The sequence below is a fragment of the Rutilus rutilus genome (genome assembly GCF_951802725.1).
Source record: "Rutilus rutilus genome assembly, chromosome: 12".
Taxonomy (NCBI): Eukaryota; Metazoa; Chordata; class Actinopteri; order Cypriniformes; family Leuciscidae; genus Rutilus; species Rutilus rutilus.
The window spans coordinates 7,577,720-7,599,192 of record NC_140217.1 but is presented as its reverse complement, the minus strand read 5'-3'; the positions used below and the strand labels follow the sequence as shown (position 1 = coordinate 7,599,192).

Here is a 21,473-nt window from a genome sequence, read left to right as displayed (position 1 = left end):
GATCTTTACCAACAGGTGCGTGAGCTGGAAACTGAACTTGAAGATGAGCGCAAGCAAAGGACTGCAATAGCTGCTTCCAAGAAGAAACTGGAGGGAGACCTAAAGGACCTTGAGGGCCAGATTGAGACATCTAACAAGGGTCGAGACGAGGCGATCAAGCAGCTCCGCAAGCTCCAGGTGAAAACGAAATTTTATACATGGGTGAATTTTTTATTTTAGGGCTGCCCCCTAATAGTCGACTAAACGTTAGTCGTTAGAAGAGGCTTAGTCGACCAACATTTTATTAGCTGGTTGGTCGCAGTCCGTGAAGGACAGATCATTAACAGCGGTTCTTTGTGGTAAATACAGTATGTATTTATAAACTTTATTTTTGTAAATTCACAATAATAAGAAAACGATGTGCCTTTGTAAAATAAAGAAAACAAACCGGATGCGTTTTCTGCCGTCTCTGTCTCCTTGAACTGGAGCGTGTCACAAACATTAACCGAAACTCTTGCCTTTAGTAATTATTTAGGTATACTTTGGTGTGTATACTTTAGGCTCAAATGAAGGACTTCCAAAGAGAGCTGGATGATGCTCGAACTGCCAGGGAGGAAGTTTTGTCCAGTGCCAAGGAGAACGAGAGGAAGGCCAAGACTTTGGAGGCTGAACTTCTACAGATGCAAGAGGTGAGGCTTCAGTAAACAACACACTAAACCAACTAATGTATTATTTCCAAACTAATACAATTCTGGATTATTTGAATAGGCTAATTTAGAGTTTCCCAACTAAGGGCTCACAAAACCCCTATGGGTTCATGATGGAACTGCAGAGGGTTTGATTGTGATAGAAATGCAAATACAGAAATAGTATATTTTGAAAATAAATTTAAAAGACTGATATAGATCAGTTTAACAATAACAATGGAAATTAACAAAATAAATATTAAATTAGAATATTTTGTGAAATCCTTGCATTATTAAGTGGTAATTTAAAGTATATAATGAAGTTTAAGGGGTTCAGCTGAAGTGATTCAGTTAAATTCTTTAAATGTAGGACTTGGCTGCAGCTGAGAGGGCTAAGAAGCAAGCTGAAGCTGAGAGAGATGAACTGGCTGATGAGTTGGCCAGCAACACATCTGGAAAGTGAGTATGACAACATAAAATATCATTGCGATATTCTAATCCTGTGGAATTTATTTTGATACTGTGATATATTGACTTCCGTTGGAATATGTGGTTCACTGTTACAATTAATAGTAGACATACCTTAGTGTGACTGTTTGTATGGGAACAGAGTGTAGTTCTAGATTTCTAGACATACCAGCAGATTGTGTAGCGAAACATTAAGGCAAAAATGTGCTCTAAGCACATTCTGATTTAAACTAATGTGTGGCTTGACTGAACCTCAAAGGTCTGCGCTGTCTGACGAGAAGAGACGGTTAGAAGCGAAGATTCAACAGCTGGAGGAAGAGCTGGAGGAGGAGCAGGGCAATATGGAGATGCTCAATGACAGGCTGAGGAAGAGTGTCCAGCAGGTACATGTATTATATTATGGAGCCATGACCATGAGTGGCAGATATCAAGAAAAGTATCATACATTTTGATTTCAAAACTTTGAGAAACATATAAATCACATATTAAATTAAGGTGTACAATATGTAGGCATAAACACACTCATCAATGGAAATGCCATTACGGAGACTTTGTAATTTGTATGAAAACCGCGTCATTTGCTCAGCTGTTTTCTACATCCTTCAGGTCGACCAGCTAACCAACGAGCTCCAGGCCGAACGCGCCACATCCCAAAAGAACGAGAGCGCCAAACAGTTGATGGAGAGACAGAATAAAGAGCTGAAAGCTAAACTCCTGGAGATGGAGAACCAAGTTAAATCCAAATTTAAGTCCTCAATTACTGCTCTTGAGGCCAAAGTGGCACAATTGGAGGAACAACTTGAGCAGGAGAGCAGGCAAGTAGTTCATTCTAAAGCTCCCCAAGGGGGAGCAGAGAACGGTTAATAGAAATTAAAAATATTTCTCACAATCAGTTTTGGTGAGGAAAAATATGTATTCATCTCTCCCTCATTCATAAATTGTGTGTACATGTGTTTAATGGTTGTGGCATTATTTTATACAAATATTTATTTTGAAAAGTGCTATACAAATTTAATTTGATTTAAAATGTCTATCTAATATTCTGTTACTGGGGTTATAGAATCATATTTTTAAAGGATTTTTTACAATGTAAATGTTTTCCAGATAATATTTTAATAATTAGTTTTGACATAAATACACAAACAAATAAACAATAAATCAATAAACAAAAAGCCTTTAACATTTTTCAATAATAAGTATTATATTATATACTTAAACCCTTCATATTAACATAAAATACTTAAACCACCAAGTCATATATTCAAATACTACCACCAATAAGATATTTATGAAAGAAATACTCTTAATTAAAAAATTGAAATAATAATAATAAATCAATAAATACAAAAAGTAATACAGCAGATGAAGATGTCACAAAAAATAAATAAATGCTGTTCTTTTAAACATGCTATTAATCATCAGTCCTAAAAAAAAGATCACAGTTTCCACAAAAATATTATAGAATAATTATTCTTTTTTTGTAATGCAGAGAAAAGCAGAACACAGCAAAGGCAGTTCGCCAGAAGGACAAGAAACTGAAGGATTTTATTACCCAAGTGGAGGATGAACGAAAACAAGCAGAACAATACAAAGACCAGGTTAGCCATACAGCAGCTATACTCTGTCCTCTTTCCCCATAAAATGTAGAGATCATACCTACAGTCAAAAGGAAAATTATCTTATAACTGTGCTTGGCCTGAAAAGTGTTTGTTTTTCACAGGCGGATAAGGCGAATGCTCGCGTCAAACAGTTGAAGAGGCAGTTGGAAGAGAGCGAGGAGGAGTCCCAGCGAATCACCGCGGCCCGCAGGAAGCTTCAGAGAGAGCTGGATGAGGCCACAGAGACCAATGATGCCATGAGCCGTGAGGTCACTACCCTCAAGAGCAAACTCAGGTACGTAGAGCACTCTAAAGACATGGCGTCTAATGTCAAAGTGGTTGAGCGCAACAGGAAGCAGCGAAATGGGTAATGAATACACTTTTAGACTCAGCGCTTGTTAGCGCAGCCCAAATCCCTTCCTTTTATAAACTGCAAAACGAAGATTGTCTATCTCTGTTGCAGAGGCAATCCTGAACCCACACAGTGACTATGCAGGTACCTCTGTGCTCAAAATTTGACACAGAAGATGTACTCTTCACAAATCTTTCCTTTTACTTGTCACAAACATATTTCTTGCCTGCAAGAGTGAAATATGGTTTATTACATATATTTTAACAATGGCAGAGAGCACACATAAGACTGTTTAAGCAATAGTGGATAAGTAGTAATGTTACTTTACTGAAAAATCTAAATTCTGTCATCATTCACTCGCCCTCATGTCGTTCTAAACCCAAAAGCCTATCGTTCATCATCAAAACACAAATGAAGATCCCTCTTGGAATGACATCTTTTCTCTTCTCTGATGTCGTGTTTACTGGTGTGAGGGCGGGACAACCTGTCACTCACATGAGATCGACCAATAGCAAACCACAACAACCCAATCAATTCCTGATAGACTAAATCGAATTTCGCCCTACATTTTGTCTTGTGCGAGAAGCTGTTATACACACATATATCACTCGGATATATGTCACTACAGGGAAGAAAACACTATCGCAACTTCCATTTCATTCCAACAATAAGCATACTTGTGTGACATGCGAAAACAAACATTTTTGGTTTTCTCACATCAAGCATGCACATTTGAGCGTTGATGTTTATATGTGAATAAATTAAATCTGTTCATCATATAAAGCGATCATCCCTGGATTAAACCGCTCAATTTATATAGATTACTTAAACAACGGAAACAATTTATTGACCAATCAGCATCCATGACCAGAACTATCCATTTTATAATTATAAACGTAATACTATGCATCAGGTATTAATTGTTTATAAATGCTTCCACGATTAATGGTCCCTCCTCTAAATCCTAATTTTAATGCACTTGATGGAAAGCTCATTCTTGCACAGTCTTCATTTTAATATTTATCAGACTAGCATATTACACCATATTTCCCTCTTCCGTTTCAAAGCATGGTTCAGTTTTCTGAACTAACCTCATTTAGCCTGTTTACAGGTTTACGAATGAGGTTTTAACACTGCCTTTAACCTTAACAAATCTTAACTGATATCTGATACCAATTTCCACTGTAAAGGATGCTTGTGGCTGAATTCTGGCGACTTACCTATACATTAGGATGCTGGTATAGATCTGACTTATCGCTTTTTCACACATATGAACTGTTACTGAAATTCTTAACATCTTTTAAATCAAGGCCTCTTTGATTAATATATTTTGTGCAATATTCATTTAATAATAAAGCATTTCTCAAACCTAGGTGTGTGGCCCTCCAAGGGGGCCTTGAGTATATTTTTCAAATAGTGAGAAATATTCTCAAATTGTATTTGAAATATATAGGGTGGCTCAGTGGGTTGCACTAAGGTTGCATGATTAATCAAAATAAAATTGAAACCACAATATCAATATTATCAAATCGCAAAAGGATGTGATTTAATGAAATAAACATGCGTTCTGCGTGTTTCATAGTGAAGCGCAGCACTGTGTTCTTACACGCAAGCAGCTCATTATCCGCCAGTTTGCATGTTCTCCTCATGGAGCACTTTGGGTGCTCCAGAGTTTGGATGGATGGATGGAGAAAAATTATATATTAAGCTTCAACACTGCCAAATTGAGCATGTTGGGAGTCATGTATGATTGCTGTAGATCACACTTCAGGATAGTTCACTGGAAGTTCTGCAAAATAAATAAAAAGTTCAATCACATTGACTTCTTGTGGGCTTCCTGTGAACAGTTTGGGATTATTGGTTCCTTGGGTCAAAATGGTTTGAGAAACTTAACTTGCTGCTTAAGGGCTAACCTACAAGATTTGCTGTAACTTTTCAGGCGAGGAAATGAACCATCATCCTTCAGCACCTCAACAAGGCGCTCTGGAGGTGGTGGCAGACGGGGAATGATTGACAGCTCTGATGCTGCAGAGGATGATGCGGACATGCAGAGTGACTACAACGGAACCAAATCTACTGAATAAATGCCTCTTACCATGCTGTCCAAACATGGTATTCTTATCCTCTTATCAAAGAACCACAATTTTCTTTTACAAAGGTCATTATTTAGATCATAATTATGTTTCGTTTGACTGCAACAAAGCACTGCTGTTCGACCAGGCATTCGCCCCATACACGATTCAATAGGTTTTTTTTTTTTTTATTGTTATATAATTTACCACAACCCCCAATTTTACATTGACCTCTGTGGCTGCAAATATGCCCAGTATAGCACCACGAGACTATGTATTCTTTTTTCAGGCTCTTTAATTATTCTTAAACATCTGAATGAAACCTGGTGGTCCCAACACCTAGTTTTTACCCTCACTCAAATCTTGGGTAAAAGACCATCTGTATTTTTATGTCTCAAATTTGTATGTCTCAACTGCGGGTAAATGGCTGTTCACTGTTTTGTACTGAATAATTGTCCTTGAATATACTGCACTTTCTCATTTATTTGGTATATATTCCTGCAATGCATACAGCTCAGACAAGTTAGCAACAAATCAGAATTTTGGATGATACTTTGATTTTTTCCAACATTAAAATGATCCGCTTTACACATCCTGGATAAAATAAATAAAGCTGTGTGTTGTGCCAGAAGTGTAATTATATATCATGTTACTATTATATTATCATACAGTCAGGTACCTCGGAAAACTGTAATTTTCTATAGCATTTTATGTTCCCTCTGAATGTTTGCTATTAGTATTATATATAAAACAAAAAAAATTACCAGACAAATATTGGGGGTTTCATTATCCTACAGATATTTCTATATATGAAATGGCACTGAAAGCAAACAAATTCCATCCTGTTGACAGACAATGCCCGTAAAAGACCTTTGAAATTATATAAATGTATACAGTATATAAATTTTACATTTCACTTGGCACAATCTACAGTACATTGGGAATTACATGTCAATGGATTTATTCACTTTTATCTACTTTTATCTATTCATTTGTGAAACCACATGCACATGAAATAAATTCTGGGAAAAAAATCTGTTTTTTTTTTTGTGTTTTTACATGTCAAAATGCCATAAATACTTAAAGGACACCATCAAGCCCCAACCTTTAAATAAAACTTATGAAAATATGTTCAAATGCTAAGCATGTCAAGCAACTGGGTTAAAATCATTATTTGCAGCTCAAACAGCACTCAATGTGTTTCTCAAAGCAATGGGAGCTATTATTAACAAATTTAGAAGTGGTACATGGCTAACGTAATAACATAGTATTTCTGCAGTAAATAAAACAGTATTTATACTGTGCATATTGCACATTTTCTGTATACATAGAACATACTACTGTTTAAAGTGTTTATTGAATAATGCCCAGAATTTCACTAAACAAATAGTAGGCAGTAAACAGTATTCATTCATAAGTTATCTAGTGTTCTAAAACAGCATTGGTCTTTTTGACAAAACATTTGCTGCTTCTTTCATTTCAATGCTTCTCTTGACCACAAGAGGGAAGATCTCTTAACTCAGTTTCTTTGCTGTTCTTGTAAATCAACACATTCACTGAAAAATAGTGGCTTCATAGGCTGTTACTAAATACAGACAGTTGTTGCTCAGTCTTCAGATAAATGAATGCACATTCAACTACTTTTTTTGCCATTACATTATAAAACACAACATGTAGCTATGACCTTTACCTCCGTCATTTGGTACTCCTCCTTACGCAACTAAAAACAGAACAGCAGATTTGTCAATGCCATCCGAAAATCAATATGTGTAGCTAAATTCAAATTCTGGGGTGGACCTTTACTCACATCAGAGTACACACATACCACAAAAACATGTTTATCATGGTGGAATACCACCTGACTGACGCTAAATCGCCGAATTTGGAGTGTCCTGCCTTCGGTGTTTCAGCATAAGTACTCGTACACTGCATTCAAATCAAGCACTTAGTACCAAGAAGTAATATTTAGTACTGATAATGACACCTGGAGCACTATGGATTATTACCATGTCTGGGATATGCATAGTCATTCAGAGCTCAGGTATGTAAACAATAAATGTTCTATTTAATTATATTCAAATTTCCATGTTATAAATTTGATATAACATTGTTTCTAAAATAACAAAAAAAAAAAAAAAAATTCCTGTCCAGTTTGACTAACTGACTAGATAATGTAATTGTAGTTCTGCTTTGTTCAGCATGTATCCATCTTATTTTTAACATAGCCTGCTATAAGAGCAGGCACGGCCATTTTAACTTGAATGTGCAAGGCTTCCCATGTCAGTCGTTTAAAGTTATTATAATTTTAGTTACAGCAGTTCATCTGAGGAACATGGAGAACTTTATTACTGCTGTTACACACTTAGAAGATTTAAACCCAAGACTAAGTCCGCTGGCTTTACTGATGAGTCTACACAAGATTGCAGACCAAAGTGACAATATCACACACGACTTTCTGGGATCATCTGACAACAGAGATGAAATTCACTACAAAAACAACAGCTTTACAGAGCTGCTCAATATAAACCACAATCTCTCCATTTTCTTCAACCAAGCCATTCATCATTTCATAACAGATGGTCACGAAGAGAGGGGAGTTGTTCTGACTCCTGATGGCACGACGATTGCCCTTGCTCCCCTCCTTTCAGGTCTTGAATCTGGGCTACGAGCTAATGAATACAGTAACCAGCCTCACGGTTTCTACCTACTCCCACTGGCCAAGAACTTAGGCCTGTCATTTCTGCAGTTTCAGAACACAACTCCACCTGAGCAACTTGGGCCGGATGGTTGTTGGGACAATGTATCTGCTCCTATGGTTTTTACTCTTTCAGGCGTGCCATCATTGGCCACTGATGCTCTGGTCCATGGTGGAATGGACGGGGCCATACTTGGGAAGCACCTTTCTGTTGTTAACAGCACTGAAATAAACTTAAGCACACTACTGAGGAGCTACTACTCAGCGACTATGGAAGAGTTGGATCATGTCTCAGACACTCTTCTGAGAGGTCGCTATCGCAGACATAATTTTAAAAAGATCACAAATTCATCACTGCTTCAAGAGAAGGTCGCACATGCACTAGATACTCATCAACAACATGGGGACATTGGGATGGAAAGTCATATAGAAAAGGGAATTAAAGAGTTTGTGCTACGTTACATGGGTAAGTGCAGGTACGTCCAGTTGACCAAATGAACTTGCCTGTTTAAACACTGGTGTTTGGTGACAATTGCCATGCTGACAAATGTGTAACCCTCCTTCAGAGTGTCCTGCCATCATTCCTAGATGTATATGGGAAGCAGCGCCGCCCAAGGTTCCTCTTTCCCCTCTGTCTCCAACCCTGCAATATCTGTATATTCACCACACAGGGATTCCCAGCAAACCCTGTCTAAACCTTCAGACTTGTTCCAAAAATATGAGGGAAATGCAAAATTTCCACCAGAAGGGCCGGGGTTGGTACGACATAGGCTACAGGTAACATCTGCTTCAGCATGATTCTGTCACATGTGCTCTATTCCAAAACCTAGTGTACTGCCTACAAAGGTGAGCATCCCAGCATGAAAGCTGTTCCAAACAGTTCTTTGTGAGAAAACAATCCCAGAATACATTGCTATGACGATGAACATTACAAATCGACATTTAACATTTAAACATATCGAGATATTTTATTTTATACATAATACTATATTTAAAAAATCAGAGTATGCAAACAAATCTATAATATATTTTAAACATTTTATTAATTGGTGGCTCTTACTGTGGCATACTTTATTTAAAATAGTAGGCAGAATACAGGATGTGTTGAGCAAAAAAATCACGGAGCAAAAGTAATAGCAAAGTTAGCTTAGCAACATGCTAATGCTAATTGTTATTGTAAGTCGAGTCTCCTCAATGCTTTAAGTGAGGAGTGCTTTTAGAATGATGACAGAGTTGCTGGCTATGTCATTTCAAATCAGTCCCATATAAAGTTACATTTAAAGGGATAGTTCAACCAAAAAAATGTTATTCATTGTTTACTCACCCTCATGTTGTTCCAAACCCATTAGGCTATTGTTCATCTTCGAAACACAAATGAAGATCTTTTTGCTGAAATCTGAGAGCTTTCTGTCCCTCCATTGACAGCTACGCAAGTACCACTTTGACGCTTCAAAAAGTTAGTAAAACTAATCCATATGAATTGAGCGGTTTAGTCCAAAATTTTCTGAAAAGACGATCGCTTTATATGATGAACAAACTGAATTTAGGTTTTTATTCACATATAAACATTCATCAACTCACACATCAGTTGTGGTAAACGAAAGCTCAAACGTGTTTGTTTGACGCACAAGAACCAATGAGGTTCATTCTTGTGTCACGCAGCACGTTTGAGCTTCCACAAGAGTTTTTTTCTCATACGTCAAGGAGGTTCGATTCAGCTTCTGTTTATGTTCGCTGATCAATGTTTATATTTGAATAAAAGCCTAAAAAAAAAAGTGATCTCGTCTCTTCAGACAATTTTGACTAAACCACTCAATTAATGTGGATTAATTTTTACGATCTCTTTATGAACTTTTTGAAGTGTCAAAGTGGTAGTTGCGTAGCTGTTTATGGAGGGACAGAAAGCTCTCAGATTTAAGCATAAAGATCTTAATTTGTGTTCCGAAGATGAACGAAAGTTTTTCCGGGTTTGGAACGACATGAGGGTGAGTAATTCATGACAGAATTTTTGGGTGAACTCCCTTTAAAATCGGATGCTACCTTAGAAGCCAGCAACTGGTCTTGGAACAGCTATAATGTTTATATGCATAAAAATGTAAAATGCTTAAAAGTGGTAAAAGATGTATTTTTTGTATGTATGATGTGTATCTGGCTGTCTCTCCAAGCTTTGTGGTTGGGTCTGATGGCTACATCTACGAAGGTCGAGGTTGGATGTGGTCAGGGGCTCATACTAAGGGACGTAATACTGCTGGGTATGGTGTTGCTTTCATCGGGAACTACAGCGCTCATTTACCCCACCATAATGACATGGAGCTTGTGCGCCATCATCTGGTCAAATGTGGAGTGAGCAATGGATTCCTCCAGAAGAATTACACCATTCTGGGACATAGACAAGTAGTAGCCACTGACTGCCCAGGAGATTCCCTGTATTCTGAGATAACCACCTGGGAACACTATAAAGTATGTAGGATTCTGTACTCAAAAATGTTTAATTAACTTCAACATGTAGCCGGAAATTTCTGTCATGCTAACACATCAATCTGTGTCTGGTCTATATTTTTCACAGGATACGGATCCTTTAAAGTAACAGTGTGGACAACATCTGCTGTCACTGACATGAAATGACTTGAAGCCTACTCATTTTTAGTATGAAAAATACATATAATTAAAAATAGAATTGTCAAAGTTAAAAGGATGACACTGAAATGTAAGGTTGCATAAAACATGACATTAACATTAGCTTGTACATTGATTGTGAGTCTGTTAATCAAAAACCTTAAAATGTTATGTGAGAATGACGTGAGCAAAAATAAAGAGCGTGATTCTCTAAAGTTACATGTTGAAATTTGTATGTGGCAGTTTAAATTCAAGAAAAGGTTGAGCAGATTACTTAGTCTTTACCACGACAGGAAGTGGTTTTCACAGCAGGCCCCAGAGTGAGACAGGAAGTGCTGCTGTTGTGACAGGAAATTTAACCGTCACTGAACAAAACAAGCAGGTATTTTGGCTAAACTGCCAATCTTGTTCATATGTAATCAATAAAATCTAATCTTGATTATGTTACACTAGGATAATTGTAAGTATTTTCAGCAGTCACAATCACACCATTTCAAAATTAAACACTATGTATAGGCCTACAATAAAAACAAAACAAGATCACATGACAGATTATGCTTTCTCAGATTTTCATAAATAAGAAGGACATAGAATAGAACATATCAGAAATGTTGCACTTGTTAGGTCAGCCTGGGACACATCCTAATCTCTTTAACCTGTGAACCTAACCTGATTTCCACACCCACAATCTGACTGGCTTCCTGAATGTTGGACTACAACTACGCACTGAAAAAAAAGACTTATACCTACAAGAGCTGGGGACCACAAAGGACTGCATCATTTAAAACATCGAGCACCAATTTATCAAAGCCCAAATATTTATATATGGATGATATACTGTGAGTTTAAGAGTACAAGACCTTAGTGAACAGACAGAATTTTGAAATTGATGATGCACAAAACAATCTGAGGAAGTGGCCAATAGGTGAAGCGAGTGGATGATGAGATCCGGAGCACTCGAATTTGAGGAAGATACAAAACGTTTACAAAACCAATCTAAAACTGGTGAGTGCTGAGGAAGCCATACACTTGGAGGTACGGCAAGAGAATTCCATACAAAACATAAGAGTTCACAAAACTGGGTCACAGAGAAGAAGTCTAGATGGGTACGAACAAAGAACCGAGAGCTGAGCAGTCAGAACCACAGATTGAGGAGAACATGGAACTGTCTTCTGAACAAAACAGCCCGGTTGATCAAGACCCACAGCAACCAGAGGATGGCAAGCTACTCAACACGTACAAGTGGCACACGGGAACCAAGACTGAGACGCCTGCACAGGGGACTATCGAGAGGCTGGAGAAAGGGGCTTCAAACAAATGGAATAAAATGCAGAGTTGGCGCAAAGCTCTGAGTGAAGATGCGGGGGAAAAGTGCTCGACTGCAGCTCGAGGGGCCGAAAGCCCCTCCAAACCAGACAAGCCGGCAACTTCAAGGAAAAACCCTTTCCGCAGGGCTCTTTCAGAGCCACCAGGGTCCCTTCTATCTTCGGTCCTGTCCTCCTCTTCAACATCTGGGTCCTCCAGCGCACAGGCATCAGGGACTACTGTCCAGGACACGACACAGAGGGGTAAAATAAGAAAGTACCTGCAAACGGTATCACAGAAGTTTAAGAGACCGCGTACACAGAGTACTCATATTGCAGAGCATGGTAAGAGCTTTATATTCAATGCTAAATGTCCTAGAAACCTAAGCTTAAATAAAGTTGAATCCGTTAAATGATATGAAGGTTTTTGTAGAGTTCTTAGAAAGACAACTTCTGTTGGACAGTGTAAACTTATTTTCTAACCCTGTAAAGGATTGTACATGCAGATGCCACTAAATGGCGCTAAAGAATGAGGGTGCAACAACAGGATGTGCAAGATGGAGTTGGAACTAGACAACAAATTAACTAACACAGAAGCACTTAACAAGAAACTGTTTTTCTCCTTTGTACCTAAAGGATAATGACCTAAACATGTAATTGGACGTTAATGGGATTACTTATGATGGCTATCATTATTTTAACTAATTAAGCCCTGGTGATGTTGGAACTGGATTACAATTTCATAGCATGTTTTGTCTTTGAAGCTTTCAGGCCATTTAAATTAAAATGTTTCATGTTTACATTTTATGAAAAGACAAAGAAAAGGGTGAGACTGAGAATATGGTCCAAGAGCCTGTTCGGCTCTCCTGGGCCCCCCCACAAGACGTTCCAGTTTGGGACATAAGCAACTGTTTTCTTCAAGATGGACAGATCCTTATCCCACGCGAGGAGGAGGTAATGGACAACAGACACATTCAATGATGACATTATTTAGCAGATTAAGATATTGGATGTACTGTATATGCCCTTAAATTGACTTTGATGTGCCAGTCCAGTTAGTTTGGAAACGCTATTCGACCAATATATCACTATCTTTTGAATTTATTTCAGCCTTTGATGAGGGTTCGGAACCGGGCCAGCAGTTGTCTCTCCAGCGTCAGTCTCCAGAACATCAGTGGAAGTCACATTGGTCAGTATCACAGAGTTACACTTAAATATTTAAATTTTAAAAAAAATCTGAATGTCATTGCATTAGATACAACATAGCATCTGCAAAAAATGACACTCAACCGTTTCTCAGAACCTCACTTTTCTGATCAAATTTTCATTTTAGAGGTTCCCCTCAAGTTCACACAGGTGTCCTAAAATATCCTACTCCTTGTCGTCTTAATTTATAACAATTTATATTTTTAAATGTATCTATTGATATGATTTCAATCACTGTATCTTTCATATAACATATATTACCTTCCATATAACAAACTTCATTTTGTGAAATGTTTTGCTAAAAAAAAACTTATATCAAAAATATTCAAATAAATTCCACTTGGTTTATATGTTATCTTCATACATTTATAAGTGTGGCTTAAGGGTTCAAATACCACTATTTAAGCAACAACAACAACAACAAAAAAAGTGCACAAAAGTTGTATTACTGTATCTTGTGAAGATCATTGTTGGGATTGCAGTACACTTAATTGAAGTAACAACAAAGTTCTCCGTGTCCATGACCATTTAAAAGCTGGAGATGACTTCAAAAGATGAGGTATCATCTGTCCCTATCTAGCCAATGGCTGCCTGTCAGTGACTAAAGTAAAGCAAGATAACATATTCACAGAGGAAATGGTTGACGTGGTTATGTTTGCGTGTGCTTGTAAAATTGCTTCCTTTGAGTTTCTGAAGATAGCATCACAACTGGGTGTTCCATACCAGAGGATGACTGAGACTGATGGGGTGTGCTATCTAGCACTCAACATAAGCATGCAGGACCCTCATTTTAATTGTAAAAAAAACAAAACATAAAAGGGCATTTATGAGTATTGCGCTCTGAAAGGAAAACTGATTCTAAGCTACTCCAAAGCATGGGTTTCAGGCGTTGGATTGTATGTGGAGGGGCACTAGGTAAGAAAAAAGAAAATTCACCTTTGCCTTCTTAAATGAATAAATCAAATTATTTTGCTGGAGAGTATAATGCTTGTGAAATACAATCAGCATTAAAACAAATTTAAGGACACGGCAGAATACAACTGAATTTAAATTGGTCTTCGTTTTCATTTAATTCAGTTGTTTAGCAAAGCACAAAGATATATTATGTGTACTGCTTTCAAATAGAATAGTTTATTAAATGTAATGTCTTAAGCTGTTACTCTATACATGAAGAGAGTAGACAAGATTACCTATTAAGCAGGGCCTGACCTTTAGAACAGAACTTGATTTTTTTAACATATAAATCTTGATCTGCATTTAGTAGGAAGAAGAAAAGCCTCCAGTGGAGACATTTTTTGAGCTAATATGGTCATTTAGAGGACCATATAATACATCTACCTTCTAAATTTTGACACGGTGTATATTGTGATGGAACATTTAGAAGCATAAGCCAAATCTGGTTCTGTTAAACTTTTATATTCCATGGCTTCAGAGACGTCGTACGACCTAAAGACTCCTAAAAGCCTGTTGAAGGCATCCTTCCACCGAATTTAATACCGACTGTATGTGGGAAATACGCTGAGAGGTTTTGTGCTTTTAATACCCACAATTGGTTGTGGCAGATTAGCCATCAATTTAACGAAACTTAAAGCTTAATTACTTTTGGGAGTGGTTGCTAATTCAGTTCAATTTGTTGTAATTTTTTCAATTTGTTGCAAAAAGTTACTTAGTGTTGCTTTGAAAATTCATTTCAGCGTGCAAACTGTCAGACTTCTTTTATATAGCAGACACAAAACCGTTAATAGGCTCATTCATTTACACAGCTGCTGCTTTTGTAATTGTGATTTATTTAAGCACCCCTAAGGCCGACTCCCATAATCGTGTATGTCCAAAAATTGGGACCACATCCAGTGCATTATACTGCTCGTCTGGTCCCCAGCTTTCATAAAGGCACATGGTTGATCAAGTAATAGCAAATTTTTTACATAAAAAATTAAATAAGCCCTAGATTTCCGTTCTGTTCCGTATTAACAGAATTTTAACAAAGTTACATTTTCTGTTAAACTGGAAATTATTGATCTGATGCACATAAGAAGGAAGGAAATGATATGCTTCCTGTCATGGTTTCAGAATCTGCGATTGCACTGAGATTATCTGTCTTTCTACATTTTATCCCACTAGACTGAAATAAACAGAAAGACATACGGTACATGCACACGCAAATGTTCATTTCAATAATTTCAATAAAAATGTTTCAAAAGAAAAGGGACAGACCTTCATCTTCAATGCTCACATTACAAACAAAAGAGGAATACAGTGGCATTAAAGTGATGATCTAATATAAAACGTGTTCTCTTTCTCTCTTTAGAGCTAAATCCAGACCCTGTGGTTCCCCAAAGTGGTACCAAAATAAAAGGGCAAGATGGAGGCGTCAAAGTGAGTATGCATTAGTATGTCTAAGAAATGTGTGCCATCTGATTATGCATGCATAAATACATTGATTTTTTCCATGCCGATCTTTTTCTTTCATTCTCATGCTAGAACTTAATCAAGCGCCGCTTACAGGGAGATGATAAACGGAAAAGCAGCACACAGATCAATACTGCAGGACTAAGTGGTGCTGGAAGGTGGAGGATCATTTAAATAATACAGAAAAAGAATGATTTTACCAAAATTCACTCTTGTCTAATATCAATGGGAACTAACATATTATCTGATGGTTTGATATGCTATGCCATTTAACAGTCTTTCACACTTTCTATCAAGGTGCGGTTCCAGAGAATCTTTATCCATTCCAGTCAGTGCTGCAAAAAGCCTGGATCTGAGTGCAGACCAGACCACCGTCATCAGGCCAGTCCACAGCTCTATTCTAGGGGAAAAGTACTGTTTTCAGGTAAGCATTGCTGTTGCATAAAGGTGTGTAAACCATGTTTAAATTTTCCGATCATTATGTCTATACACAATCCAAACAAATGACTTATTTTCTGGGTATTTCCTTGTCCAACTCACAAAAGGTCATAAACTCAGAGAATAACCACTGCTTTGGGTGCAGTTCAGCTGCAGAAAGAGACCGCTGGATTGAAGACTTGCGTCGTACTGCACATCCAAATAAAGTACCACATATTCTTCAACTTAATTGTCCATCCAAATTTGTCATTATTTGTTATTCTAACAGTATTTGTTAGAAATAATGAAAATGGTTTTACTGTCTTAAACTGTCTTGTTCTTTCAGGACAACTGTGAGCGTACTGAGAACTCCCTGAGCCTTTGGGTTAATGAAGCAAAAGACCTTCCCCCAAAGAAGCGATATTATTGTGAGGTCCACCTTGATGGTACACTGTTTGCTCGTACCAGTAGCCGGGCCGTGGGGAAGTCCGTCCAACGCTCTAGTCAAGCAGTTGACGGAGGATCTGGTGCAGCTGGTACAGGCCATGGTGGTGGTGCTGCAGGAGGTTGCCAGATATTCTGGGGTGAATTTTTTGAACTTGACAACTTGCCCCCTGTCACCCAGATCACCCTGCACCTCTTTAGAGAAGAGGACTCCAAGAAGAAGCGCCATTCCAAGGATGACTCTATGCTGCATCCTCTAGGAAGTGTGGCTCTTGCTCTAGCAGACATAAAAGGACGGGCCTTTCAAGAGAAGTGGTATCCCATCGTTCCCTACAAGCCCCCAGGAACAAGTACAGCAAAGGACCAAATTGGACCTCAGGCTTCACTTCGAGTCAAGGCCAAATTTAAGAACCTGAAAATTCTGCCTATTGAGAGGTACAAGGAATTTGCAGAGTATGTCACGGTGGATTATGTGGGTATGTGCAGCAGCCTGGAACCTCTTCTTAATGTACGGGAGAAAGAAGAACTGGCAGGAGCACTTGTTCATGTGCTCCAGAGCATTGGGAAAGCTAAGGTGAGTTGCAACAGCAGTAATTGTAGGACAAGACAGATAAGCTTTTCAAATTTCTGAATGGTTTTTGTTTGTGTAGGAGTTCTTGATTGATCTTGGTAGTGCAGAAGTTCAGCGCTTGGGAGAAAACGAGGCTTTGATTTTCAGGGAGAATACACTGGCCACAAAGGCTATTGATGAATATATGAAATTGGTGGGCCAGAAGTATCTCATAGACACACTTGGTAAGGAATATTCTACTGCATTCCTTCTTATAAAACTCCATGTGTCATTTTATTTCCCTCTAATCTCCTATGTAACAATCTTCACCCACAGGTGACTTTATATCCAGACTGTATAGTGGAGGGGAGAGCTGCGAGGTAGACCCGCAAAAATGCTCTTCCTCTGATCTACCAATCAACCAGAGACATCTAAAGAAGACATGTGGGGATGTTGTAAAGAGAATCACTGACATGCACGAGTAAGATAAACCTAAACGAACACACTCTAAAAAATATATTTGAAAGCATATTTATTAGCGTAAGTATTTTCTGTAGAGAACACATAAGATGGCCGAACTGCTGTAATAAACTGTGTGTAACAGTAAATAGATTTACCTTGTCCACTTAATCTAAATAGGTGTCAGAAATCTTCCAATGGATGATTATTTTTAAATGATCGATTCTTTCCTTTCTATAAACAGCTCATTCCCTGCAGAGCTGAATGATATTTTTTCCAGTTGGGTATCAGATTGTGAGGATCGAGGTCTAACGGACATTGGACACCGTCTCATATCAGCATCTCTGTTTCTTCGATTCTTATGCCCAGCAATCCTCAGTCCATCACTCTTCGGCCTCACCCAACCCTATCCAGAGACCAACACCCTTCGCACTCTCACTTTGACAGCCAAGGTCATTCAAAACCTTGCAAACTTCACCTTGTGAGTCCCATCTCTACAGCCAAATTTGTGGCATATTGCAAATGTATTACAATCTTCCAGTTAACTTACATCAGGTCTTGGATTATATGTCCAAAAGGAAATAAAGATTTTGAAAGATTTGTTTCATATATGATCAGCAAGAACCATTTTATCTCAATATCCACCAGGTTTGGCGAAAAGGAAGAGTACATGCTTTTTATGAATGAGTTTCTAGAACAACACTGGGAGCCTATGCGAGGATTCTTACAGAAAGTATCTGATCCAGACAGTGAAATCGCCATGGCTCGATTTGATGGCTATGTAGACCTGCCCCTTCGTCTAGCTGTCCTTCACAACCTCCTGGTGGATATAATCTCTGTAATGAAACAGGTAACAAAACATCAGGTCTGATCTAAGCCTTTGCTGTAATCTTTGTTTAAAAGACTATGGGATTACTGATTTAAAGTTTTACATTTCATTAAACAATGTGCTCATGCTCAAAAATTTATATATATATTTGTAGGACCAAATAGACAACCTACAACCCTTGCCTTCAATCCTGAACCAGATCACAGAATTCCTTGATCATGATGCTCAACGGATCCCTGTTAGCAGGTATGGTTATTTTACAATGGGTGTGTCAATCAGCTCCCCAGTATCAGGGCACTGATCAGGGAGTTGGCCATTTGAAGGGCTGTAGCAAAATCCTTCCAGTGCACTGAAACGTTCACTCTCTAAAAAGTCCCACACTGCACCACAAATCACTTTGTTCCCTTAACAAAAATTCTGAAGTGCTAAACATAAATCACGCAAGACAAATCACCAACCATAAAGATAGAGGTTTTGAAAAAACAAACCGTCATTTAATTATATTTCAGTGAAAACGGTACTATTCGAACCAGGGTCTCTGGCATGGGAGGGGGGCGCGCTAACAAGGTACTAACAAGGTAAAGACCGCAGTAGTGAACATAATCTAGCTAACATTTGCAGCTGAAATGTTGGAAGTGTATGTAACAATCAAACTATTTATCATAATGTACTTCAAATAACATTTTTTTTTTAAATCAGTAAAATATCAGCTCTGATGTTGCTCATAAATACCAGTAGTGATGTTGTACAATGAGGACGTTATAGATGTCACTAGTGTCCCAATGTGTAGTGAGCCAGGGGCCTTACTGTCCTTACCAGTGCCCGAATTTGTGTACTTGATTCACAACCTAGGGAGCTGATTGAGACATACCCAAAATAAACAAAATTCACCTAGGGCAGGGGTGTCCAACTCTCTGTTGTAAAATCAATGTTTGTCCAAAATACTTTTACTTACAGCAGTCATGGAACACCAAAGCCTATATACTTACCTCCAAGGGATCTCCCCAAGTACAGTCCATTGCAAAACTCCATGCAGCAGCTTCCTGTAGACTCAAAATCCATCCAAGGCAAAGAACGTCAGCGGAAGCAAGTGCAGCGGGCTTTCAGTGTCCCCAACAGACCATCCCGGCAGCAGCGGCAACCAGTTAAGCGGCAAGCAAGCAATGAAGAGCTACCTACGCAGTGCCCGGACCAAGCTCCCAGTTTGGAAATTACATTACCCAGCAATGTAAGTAAGATTTGTTCAAATTTACCAGACATTTTGCCAATGATTTGCTTTCGAATATATATATATATATTACTTGATGTGTATTTTCTGTTTGTGTTTAGCCCATGAAACCCAATAACGGACCAGCAAGAGTATTCTGGGAAATCAAAGCTGGCAATGAGCCCCATCAAATAACAGGGCAACAGCAAGAGGACACAAGCACATTAGATAGGGTGGGTCTACTCTGAATACTCTAGAAGAAACAGGTTTGGACCATCAAGTGTATTTGAATGCATGAACAAAAATTTTTTACCTCAACTTTGATGTTTATCAGAAATAACTTAGAGGAAATTGTGTAATTAAAAGCCACAGAATGTTGACAAAGTTGTGGTGTGCCATAGCATGCGCAAGAGTTGGCTGAGCTGCGTTTAGGAGTGGAGCAGGTGACAGAGCGCGAGCTGGAGATGGCCAAGCGATTAGAAGACTTCATAGTTCTGAGCCAAGACCAGAATACACAGCTACAGACAGAGGTTCAGGACCTTCGTAATCTGTTAGCCATCCGTGAGGAACAGCTGGCCAGTGCAACTTTCAGGTAATTTTGGCTTAAAAGAAGTACAAATTTGTTCATTTGTAAATGCAAATAGGAAAACTGAGATCATGTACTTATGTTCGTGTAGACTGGGCGTCATAGAAGAGGAAAGGGAGGAAGACGAAAGAAAGCTGAATGTCGCTGTGGCTGCAGTTGAACGCATGAATGTTTTGGTAAGTAATGTGCTTTTCTCCTCTTTCTAGTTTTACAAATGCACATCATTAATTCAGGCTTGTACTTACGTTATATGGCTAAGTTAACGCTTGCATTTGTGTGTCTGATAACAGGAGGAGCAGTTTGCTGGGTTGTTGAAAGATGTGCACCAACTCTATGCAGTTAACGCAGATGGCATAAGAAAGACGTACATCAATGCCTGATGTAACACAGAAAGTAAATGATGCCCCTTTGCATAGCTAGTAGCTTTTGTCAGATTTCTTTTATTCATTGGTAACAATGCGCTTACATAGCTACCTACCTGTAACAAATAAACCAAATCTTATTATCACTGCAATAATGGATTACAGTAAAAACAAACACCTATTTTTTACACTGCATTTATTCTTGTGTCCTGATCTTCTAGTTTAACATTAAGTATAGACCTGCATAAGACTTTTCTTACACTCTAAAAAAAATAAAAACAAAAATTTAACCCAACGGCTGGGTTTGTCCATATTTGACCCAAAGTTTTTAGAGTGTACCAACTGTTTTGTAGACTTTTCACAAATAAAATGTGTATTAACCAAACCAAGCTGAATCATCGCTGTTATTCTTTTGACTGTAATTGTTGTAAAAAGTAACTGTAATTAGGCCAACTCAAAGCACTGGATACCCTAACATTTTTAAGTGACGCCTTTCTTGTTAAAGCAATATTCTGGGTTCTGCACAAGATAAACGTACGGGAGTTTGTAGCATAATGTCAATAATCAATGAAACATCCCTTCATAAGCAATACTTTTCACTACTCATTAATGCAGGGAAGGAGAAAAGAGGGCTTTTTTTTTTTTTAAATGGATGCAAATGGAAGAGAGGCTTTTGTGAGGAAATAGCTTATAATTTAATGAATCAACAGCCCATCGGCTAATATTCAGCATGTTTGCTCTTAAACATTCATTTTGGATTTATCTATTTTTAGAGGCTACAATGAAAAAAATGCTGTTTAATAAGAGAAGTCACGGACAATTGCGTGACTTCAGTTTACAGCACTTCTCATTAATTTCTATGGTATCCCCAAACAGTGATTGACTGTTGCACAACTCTGAACAAAATTCCGAGACATCAAGGCTGTAATGTGTTTGGTTATTGAGTAACCAAAGGCACAAGTAACTAAGGCAAGTTAGCCGTTATGCTTTTTCCAATGGTAGAGCCATCCTGGAGAATTCAACTTGTGCATCAGACGTTCAGCCTTACATCCGTAGGCGTGACATCTGAGGCTGAGATACAAGTATTTTTAATGCTATTGTAGCATAAAAAAACAACATTTATGGGGCAGTTCATCAGATTTTGATGCTGATTTGAAATATGTAATTTAATGATGAGTTTGGCAAGCAGTTTTTTTTTAAAGATCTCAGGATTCCCCCATTCAAGTAGGTAGGA

General features: G+C 38.1%; 3 protein-coding genes across 5 annotated transcripts in view; all 3 read left to right on the top strand.

The window, feature by feature from the left end:
• Positions 1-6,183, top strand: part of myh11a (myosin, heavy chain 11a, smooth muscle) — a 31,872-nt gene extending 25,689 nt beyond the window's left edge. Inside the window, exons 34-41 of the mRNA XM_084425916.1 lie at positions 16-177; positions 540-668; positions 1,036-1,124; positions 1,393-1,516; positions 1,740-1,948; positions 2,623-2,731; positions 2,854-3,026; positions 5,023-6,183. Coding sequence (XP_084282042.1) covers positions 16-177; positions 540-668; positions 1,036-1,124; positions 1,393-1,516; positions 1,740-1,948; positions 2,623-2,731; positions 2,854-3,026; positions 5,023-5,167 — 1,140 coding nt within the window. The 3' untranslated portion in view covers positions 5,168-6,183. The remainder of the gene's footprint in view (positions 1-15; positions 178-539; positions 669-1,035; positions 1,125-1,392; positions 1,517-1,739; positions 1,949-2,622; positions 2,732-2,853; positions 3,027-5,022) is intronic.
• A 773-nt stretch (positions 6,184-6,956) lies between these two features.
• Positions 6,957-10,684, top strand: pglyrp2 (peptidoglycan recognition protein 2). Its single transcript, XM_084425000.1, has 5 exons — positions 6,957-7,196; positions 7,465-8,316; positions 8,417-8,627; positions 10,016-10,310; positions 10,417-10,684. Exons 1-5 carry the CDS (start codon positions 7,133-7,135, stop codon positions 10,435-10,437), a joined length of 1,443 nt encoding a protein of 480 aa, XP_084281126.1. The 5' UTR covers positions 6,957-7,132; the 3' UTR covers positions 10,438-10,684.
• Positions 10,685-11,167: 483 nt separating this feature from the next.
• Positions 11,168-20,624, top strand: rasal3 (RAS protein activator like 3). Of its 3 annotated transcripts, none has more exons than XM_084424998.1 (18): positions 11,168-12,115; positions 12,585-12,724; positions 12,881-12,959; positions 15,285-15,352; positions 15,458-15,543; positions 15,683-15,809; positions 15,931-16,029; positions 16,149-16,820; positions 16,897-17,041; positions 17,133-17,277; positions 17,500-17,736; positions 17,904-18,105; positions 18,239-18,330; positions 19,045-19,312; positions 19,414-19,524; positions 19,693-19,883; positions 19,969-20,053; positions 20,168-20,624. In XM_084424998.1, the coding sequence occupies exons 1-18, from the start codon at positions 11,569-11,571 to the stop codon at positions 20,255-20,257; spliced, it is 3,384 nt and encodes a 1,127-aa protein (XP_084281124.1). In that variant the 5' UTR covers positions 11,168-11,568; the 3' UTR covers positions 20,258-20,624. The 3 variants fall into 3 exon arrangements, with proteins under 3 accessions (XP_084281124.1, XP_084281123.1, XP_084281125.1); XM_084424997.1 differs by having other exon boundaries at positions 19,042-19,312; XM_084424999.1 differs by lacking the exons at positions 11,168-12,115; positions 12,585-12,724; positions 12,881-12,959 and adding an exon at positions 13,681-13,891 and having other exon boundaries at positions 19,042-19,312.
• Positions 20,625-21,473: the final 849 nt, after the last annotated feature.